The sequence below is a fragment of the Lissotriton vulgaris genome, chromosome 6 (assembly GCF_964263255.1).
Source record: "Lissotriton vulgaris chromosome 6, aLisVul1.2, whole genome shotgun sequence".
NCBI lineage: Eukaryota > Metazoa > Chordata > Amphibia > Caudata > Salamandridae > Lissotriton > Lissotriton vulgaris.
In genome coordinates this window covers 238,899,936-238,908,601 of record NC_141694.1, presented here as the reverse complement: position 1 = coordinate 238,908,601, position 8,666 = coordinate 238,899,936, and the positions used below count along the sequence as shown (strand labels likewise).

General features: G+C 50.3%; 1 protein-coding gene across 1 annotated transcript; it reads right to left on the bottom strand.

Annotated features, from left to right (window-relative positions):
* Positions 1 to 1,389: 1,389 nt before the first annotated feature.
* On the bottom strand, positions 1,390 to 6,458 carry LOC147707066 (uncharacterized). The gene is made up of 2 exons (XM_086925168.1): positions 5,810 to 6,458; positions 1,390 to 2,045 (listed from the first exon to the last, which is right to left on the bottom strand). Exons 1-2 carry the CDS (start codon positions 6,444 to 6,446, stop codon positions 1,444 to 1,446), a joined length of 1,239 nt encoding a protein of 412 aa, XP_086781294.1. The 5' UTR covers positions 6,447 to 6,458; the 3' UTR covers positions 1,390 to 1,443.
* Between the last annotated feature and the right edge of the window lie 2,208 nt (positions 6,459 to 8,666).

Sequence of the window (8,666 nt, the reverse complement as noted above, 5' to 3'; positions counted from 1 at the left end):
AGGCCGCTTTATTAGGAAACAGGTGCACATTACAAAATACAACCTCGGCAAACGCCTTACAAAACTAAACCTCACTAAATAAATAAATAACTAACCAAACGGGCCCCCAACCCCCAACCCCTACATATTTGGGCCCTCCCCACAATACATCAATAACATTATAACATCCATATACATTACGTCATGATAAAGCATTACATCATCAATAAACATTACGTCATGAATATAAAACATACGTCATCAATAAACTTTATTCATCAAACCAAAATTGAATTAACATTTGTCATGGCCTCCGTAATCATCGATCCTGCCTGACCCTGCACTCCTGCAGAATACCCCTTTTCAAAACTGAACGGTCAAACCATGATCAACCTGCCCCGGCCCCAGTCCAAGAAAATTCTAACGAACTTATAACCAACCATCAACCTAAAACCGAACTGATACACCACGACCCCGCACTGCACCTGCTCCTAGCGACAAATACCAATACAAGAAACAACCCCTGCACACCGGTAACCCATAAAACAGCCTTTTGAAAAAGAAAATTATCAAAAAGATAGGAAAAAACGCGGGAGCGAGGGGCGAAAATACTACAGAAAAACAGGGAGGGAGGGTGGGACAAAAAGTTAAAGCACCTAGCCACCAGGTCACCAAACCTAAAATGGTGGCGGATAGCGGGAAAGGCGGAATTTATACTTGGGCTGGCTGGTCCTACTAGACCAGCCCAAAACTAGAACATTCTGGCAACTTCTGGAAATAACCCCTCGCAGCCCTCCCAAACCGCCCGGGGGAGGAGACCTCCCTTCGGTCGGCTCCCTCCCCCAAGCCCCCCTTGGGAGGGAGGGCGAGGGGTGAGAGAAAAGTAGTCCAAAAATTGTTTGTGTGTGTGTAAAAGGCCGCTTTATTAGGAAACAGGTGCACATTACAAAATACAACCTCGGCAAACGCCTTACAAAACTAAACCTCACTAAATAAATAAATAACTAACCAAACGGGCCCCCAACCCCCAACCCCTACATATTTGGGCCCTCCCCACAATACATCAATAACATTATAACATCCATATACATTACGTCATGATAAAGCATTACATCATCAATAAACATTACGTCATGAATATAAAACATACGTCATCAATAAACTTTATTCATCAAACCAAAATTGAATTAACATTTGTCATGGCCTCCGTAATCATCGATCCTGCCTGACCCTGCACTCCTGCAGAATACCCCTTTTCAAAACTGAACGGTCAAACCATGACCAACCTGCCCCGGCCCCAGTCCAAGAAAATTCTAACGAACTTATAACCAACCATCAACCTAAAACCGAACTGATACACCACGACCCCGCCACCCAGAAAGGTAGGCCAGAGGGGGGGGGGTGAACACACGGAGCCTTCCTTTCTGCCCCCCAACCGCGTAGCGAACGGAAAGATAATGGGAATCAACGCTGCAAGGCCAAAGCCCGAGCTAACACCTCACGAAGCTCTAAAAGATAAAGGTCCATACCCACACGTGACAAATGTACACCGTCATCCCGGAAAAACTCTACCGATTCAAATTTGATTTCCCTGTGCGATATCCTACTGAAACCGAGGCCCCTGCAGCAACGAGACACCTCCGAATTCACCTTCTTCCTCGCCCGATCCACAGCCCTGGGGTTCACAGCCCCTCTCCATGACCTACGCGGTATCAATTCTGTCCAAAACACATGGCACCCAGACCATAGTTCCTTAATGAGGCTTAAATCCCGTTTCATAGCCCGCAGTAATACAACCCCTTTCGTGGCACAAAGATCATTTTCACCCAAATGAATGACTAAAATATCCGGGCATAAACCGCCCACCATGTTATTGTTCAAACAAGGGATTAACTCTCTCCAGAGCATCCCACCTTTACCCTTCCATACAATATTAAACATACGATCATTAAAGCCGAGTTGTTCTCCAAAGTAGCTCCGTGCCGCCTGGACTCTGGCCCATTTAACGAAGGAATGCCCCACTATCCAGACCGTGACCACTGGCGATCGAGGTCCAGCAACGGATCCTGAAAGAGAAAACACAATTAGAACACATGTCTAGGCTGAGAACGCCTGCGCGTCTTCTACCGGGCTCCGCACATAGCGCCTGAAACAATTAGAAGACCAGCGCCCCAACCTCATAATATCCGTCTCCGTCCAACCTCTGTGAAAGGCCTCCGTGGCTGCACCTATACGAAAAGAATGAGTACCATATAAACTACTATCCAGCCCAATGTGTTGCAGGGCTTTACGGAGAACCATCCGTAACTGATAAGATGTGACAGGTAAACCATTAATGTGTTGAAATACGAGGGCCTCATCCCCACCCCCGCACCATGAACGCCAGCGCCGCGCCAGCACTAAAGGGCAAGTGAGCTTTGGGACGCGCGCCTGTAACCAAACCCCTTTACCTTTACCCGTTTGATCAGTTTTGGAGCTGGATAGCCAAACATGAACACCTTCGTCATAACAAAAAACATCCCTCCAGTGTAAACCACTCTTCTGCTTGGTCCCCAACAACTCAGAGACCCTAAAAGCTCCAAAAAACATAAACGCCATGAGCATAGAAAAGACACACGCCTCAAAATCATCTGAACATACCAAAGGTAAGACTGTAATTAACCTAGCCAGTATTTGCCAGGATAGTGGAGCCCGAGATCGAACAACATGGCCCTGTTCCCTGGCCCATCCCTCAAGCATTCTCCTGCCTATTTCCCCGGCTGACGGGGTGTAACCCCATAATAACTGTCCCATAAAAGCAATACCCGCTAGTTTCCCCGCTATAGTCACTTTAGTGAGGCCCTTATCCATGAGGTCTAGTATAAAATTAACAACATCCTCTGACCGCTGCGACATATCCTCCCGTCTGACAGCTCCAGAAGCCAAGAATTCCCTCCAGGCCAAGGAATAGGCCGTACGTGTGGACACCGATAAAGAACCTACCACCAATTGTACGACCCTACTTCTCCTACACGCCACAGATGAGTCGGCATCCGAGTCGGGGATCTGTCTGCCTCCCTCGCCAGTCCACGGAATCTCCCCCACTGTGAACGAGACAAAGCATCCGCAATGTCATTGTCCACACCAGGAATGTGCAAAGCACGAAAATGAATGTCGTGTTTCAAACAACCCAGAACGAAAACTCTCATTAATTTCAAAACCTGTTCTTCTCTGGCAGACTGTCGGTTCACCATCTCCACAACAGCCATGTTATCCACACGAAACAAAACCTTCTTGTGTGCCAATTCCTCCCCCCACAGTGTCAAGGCCACCAAAAGAGGGAACAATTCCAAGAAGGTGATGCTGCGACCACCATTCAACCATTCATCCGGCCAACGTTCCGCACACCATCTGCCGTTCCAGAAAAGGCCAAAACCATCACTACCAGCCGCGTCAGAGAACATCTGTACGTCCCACTGGAAATCCACATCCCTGACCAAGGGAACACCATTGAAAGAGATCAAAAAGAACTTCCACATTCTCAAATCTTCCTTTACACCGGCAGACAGGCGCACACGATGATGAGGCAAGTGGTGTCCTGCTAAAGCCCTACCTAGTCTCCTACAAAAAGTCCTACCTGCTCTCACCACCCTACAAGCGAAATTCAAATGACCCAATAGCACTTGGATTTCTTTTACCAAAACTTTCCTTTTGGCCAACATTGTCTCTAGTAGTTGCACCATGTTGCTCCTTTTATCCTCAGGCAAGCGCGCAGACATGCGTATAGAATCAATTTCGATACCCAAAAAGGAAAGGACCGTACTGGGGCCCACTGTCTTTTCCGGAGCTAAAGGAACTCCTAGATCCTCCATGAGCCCATGGAATGTGTCCAGAGCTGCCTGGCACTCCGCGGAGCCCGGGGATCCGACAAAGAAAAAGTCGTCAAGGTAATGTGTCACTAGGGAATGACCAGTCTGATTCGAGAAATACCACTGTAAGAAAGTGCTAAAACATTCAAACAGCGCACATGAGATTGAACAGCCCATAGGTAGAGCCTTGTCCACATACCATTGACCACCGAATTGGATACCAAGAAGGCACCAATCATCAGGGTGTACCGTCAACAGTCGAAAAGCAGATTTTATGTCACACTTGGCCATTTCAGCGGCTGCCCCCGCTGACACAACTAGTGACATGGCCACATCCACAGAAGAGTATGATACCGACACATCCTCCGGGGCAATAAAATCGTTAACTGAGGATCCCTCCGGCCATGAGAGATGTTGAATGAGTCTGAACTGACCTGCCTCTTTCTTAGGAACGACTCCGACTGGAGAGACAATCAAATTGAATAACGGCCACTCTGTGAACGGGCCAGCCATCCTACCCTCCTGAACTTCCTTAGTAAGTTTGTTCTGTACAACTGCGGGATGTTCTAAAGCCGATTTTAAATTGGCAGACCACCTCCGCTCCCTGGACCCTAGGTAACCCAGTCGGAAACCAAACTGAAAACCATCTAATAACTTGATTTTCGCAGACTCGTCGTCATAACCCTGTAAGGCAATCCGTAGCTTGTCCAGTTTAACCGGAGTACGAGCCTTTGGCCCCAGAACCCTTATTACCTCTGGATCCCCGACCCCTTGAGTTGGAAGTACCTGAACCTGACTGTTTCCCCTGGTGGCTGCTCGAAGGCTCGTTGTCCCAACATTTAGATAACGGGTGTTTCCTCCCGCAGCCTGAACACTCATGCCTGAATTTACAGTATTCCCTAATACAGGAACCCCTATTGAATTCCCAACAGAAACCTGACTCTGAGTGGGTGTTAGAGCTGGACCCCACCCCCCCCCGGGTGGGCTTCCCCTGAAAGGGCCGGTACACTAGAGGTAAACCACTGGCCGTGAACACAGTCTTCCCCCCAGCTGATGACCCCATTGTGTGTTGCCATAAATCATTATCAAGTTCACCCCATTTTGCCTCAGGGTCCCACGCCATCCTGGCCCTAAATTCCTCGTCGTATTGAGACCAGGCAAAACCACCCCCTGTAATCTGAGCTTTACGAATCACATCCATGTACTTAAACATGGAAACGCTGCGCTCAGGGAACTTTTCACAGTACACACTGGCATAAATCAAAAACGCAGCCGTCCAATTTTCAATATTTAAAGGGACCTTCGGGCGTTTAGCCAACTCGAATTCTTCCTCTTTAGAGCCCTCCTTAGACCGGACTTCTCGATGGAGAAGCTTCAGGAGCTCCACATACTCACCATTCCAAATTCTTTCTTTAGTACTAAGCATCAAGTGGGCACCCAGTGGCTTCGTCACCCCCATATATGGTAATTTTTTGATTTTTAGCTCTTTACTAGCCACAGGCTCTTTAACAGTGCTGGAAGCACCAGCTATAACACCACTGACTGATTTGTCTGAAATCTTGCTGGAAGCACCAGCCATAACACCACTGTCCATCGTTACTGTAACATTGCTGGAAGCACCAGCCATAACTCCACTGTCTACTTTGTCTGTAACGTTGCTGGAAGCACCAGCTATGACACCACTGTCCCCTTGATAAGGAACTTTGCTGGAAGCACCAGCTATAACGCCACTGTCCCCTTGAAGAGTAACTTTGCTGGAAGCACCAGCTATAACACCACTGTCCCCTTGTTGTGTAACTTTGCTGGAAGCACCAGCTATACCACAGTCCCCTTTCTTTGTAAAAACATATCGTCAGTACCCACTGCAGTGTCTTTGACATAACGACCTTTAACCAACCGGCCATCCGTAATGACCACATCAAGATCACCACCGGTACCCACTGACACCATCATAGGTTTGGCCTGTGGGACCGTTTTCTCACCTTGTAACAGAGAGACAGCTCTCGATGGCTCCGCCCGTGGCGCCGAAGACAATGCATCCGGTCTCCGAGGTGCCCTACCCGATGGGCCGCGCTCTCTTCTCCCTTGCAGTTGCCTCTGGACCACTGGAGCCTGTAAAACACTATGAGAGGAATGAGAGGGCACCCCCCCCTCAAGATCCCGCAGTTCACCTTCTTCGGGACTCTCTTCGTCATAGTCCAACACCACTGAGTCCGCACTAGTATGCATCATATCACCACGGGTCTTACCTAACCCGGTATCAACCACAGTACATTTTAAAGATTTCGAAACTCCAAGAGGGGGAGCAGACTGTACACGCCTGTACCTCCCTGGGCGCTGACTCTGTTGCTCCATAGCCGCCGGCAAGGCCTGCCACCTATACCTGCTACTCGTTGGGGCCAGCGGGATCACGCCAGACCCTCGTGTGCTGGCCGCGTCGGGTTCCCTCGGTGGAACAGAGAGGGCCGCGCTAGGCACTCTCCTCACTTCCCCTTGGCGAAAATGGACTGGACTGCGCCCTGCCAAGTCTGGAACGCCGCGCCTAACCTCATCCTGAAAAGAAAAAGTTTGGACTGGTGTGCTAGGGTTCCTACCATCCACAGACCAACCATACACCATCTCCCTACGAGTCGAATCGACAACCCCTTTCTGACCTCTCTCCAAAGAACGGCCTCGTGCGTCATGCCTCAATGGAACCACCGGAATCGGAGAACCGCCTACCACCTCGTCGTCGTCACTATGGTCCAAATTATCAAGTGCCGAAAAGGAAGCGCGACTAACAGCTCTAGGGGCTGAGTCCTGGCCTGCTAACTCCCTCTGAAAAGTGCGATGTGCCAGGCCCGCCGCGCCAAAATGTTCCCAGCCTGGGGAACCACACATGAAAAACGGACCCCCAGAGGCCCCGGATAAGTGCGGAGCTGTACTCCTGGGTCCTTGTATAGGCCCGCCACTCACCTGACCAAAACCTCTATCGGGGCCCAACAAACTGCCCTGGAAGCCAAACCCCGCCGCATTCATGGCCCGAGGAGCCGGAAAACCACCCATACCCATTCCGGACGTACCAACAACCGCAGGACCCCCAACAAAAGCCATCTGACGATTCTGTAATCCCGATTGAAATGGGCCACCCCTCAAACATGGAACACCCCCACCTTCAGCTCTTAAACCTTCACCCTGGTCCAAACCATACCTCGCACCACTAAAGGAAACATTGACGCCCATTTGGGCCCATTCACCCTCACCTCGAGAGCCACCGCCCCCAGAAACCACCTCGCCAACCGCCGATCCCGGGGTAGAAAACAATAACGGACTCCCCACATTGCCTCCAAAATCAACCGCTCCCGCGCCAGCCTCTGGAGCCACCACCTGTACACCAGATGATAAAACCGTACTGGATCCCACCAAACCCCCCTCATGGCCCTCCCCAACTCGAACATTGAGTGGAAAACGACCTAAAGGAGTTAACAAACGCTGACCATCGTCAGTGGCGAACTGAGTTTCACCAACAACCAAACTGTCCTCCTGAGCCCCAAGGGCAACCTGGTCCCGTGCGGAGTCCTGCAACACAAATTGCACCGAGCTCCTACGACCTCCGCGCCCGGGAACACCGTCCTCAGACTGTCCCCGCCGCTCAAAAAGCGGATCCGAGGCGGAGCGTTTCTTGCTACCTCCCCGTCCACTCTTGCCCCCTTTTTTCGACCCCTGACCCCGTCCCGCCTTTAACGGAAAGTCACCAGTACCAGAAGGAACACCCGTCCCCCCACTTAACATGCCCGGGGCCACCGGAGCCTCCGAAACACCTGGCTCTCCCCGAGACGACCTTTGCGGGACCGGCTTCCGGGACCGGGAGCGGCCCCTCTCGCTTACCTGACTCGGCCGTCTCCTCTTCGGCGACGAACACGCCATTACTGCGGCCACTACGCCGGCAGAGGCCTGGCGGTGCGGCCTATCCTGTCCACCTCCCGCGAGCAAGTCCAATCGACCGGCATCAGCCAATAAGCGCATCGCCTCCAGAACTCGAGCGTCTTCCATTACTAAGCTCAAAGTATATCTCTACAGGCAAAGAATGAAAAAGAAACGCACACACACAAGATACTCTCACAAAAAGTTAAAGCACCTAGCCACCAGGTCACCAAACCTAAAATGGTGGCGGATAGCGGGAAAGGCGGAATTTATACTTGGGCTGGCTGGTCCTACTAGACCAGCCCAAAACTAGAACATTCTGGCAACTTCTGGAAATAACCCCTCGCAGCCCTCCCAAACCGCCCGGGGGAGGAGACCTCCCTTCGGTCGGCTCCCTCCCCCAAGCCCCCCTTCTCGCGCATTGAGTGATTCCTATCTCCATTCTGCATGGAAATCCTTCAGCAAGGCAGCGTTGTGTGGCATATATTATTTTCATATTATAGAGCCGAAGTATTATTGTTTGCCATGTGACAGGTACTATTACATGGTAAAGATGTTTCTCACAGAAAGAACGCGCCTTTAGTCTCTGTGTTACAGACCATGTTGCTGGTTTCACCATGGCATGCCACGGGATCAAGAAGTAGTAGGGAGTATTCTTAAAGGTGGGCTAAAGTCTGAAAAATAGAAGCAGCGGGCAGTGTGTGCTTTGTATAAACCCCAGGCCCACGCTCTGCACAGTGACACATTTAGCATGCATGGTGCCAAAGGGTAGTTAGAATTACAGTGTGCAGAATGCCTTTGTTTTGGAGTCTCACCAATTTTTTTTTATAGTAACCAGTTATTATTTTGAAGTGTGTCATCTTTCTGAAACCCCGAAGCCCTAACCAGTATCTAGATAGGTCCCACCACAGTTTGTGTGTGAACGTGAGTATAGGT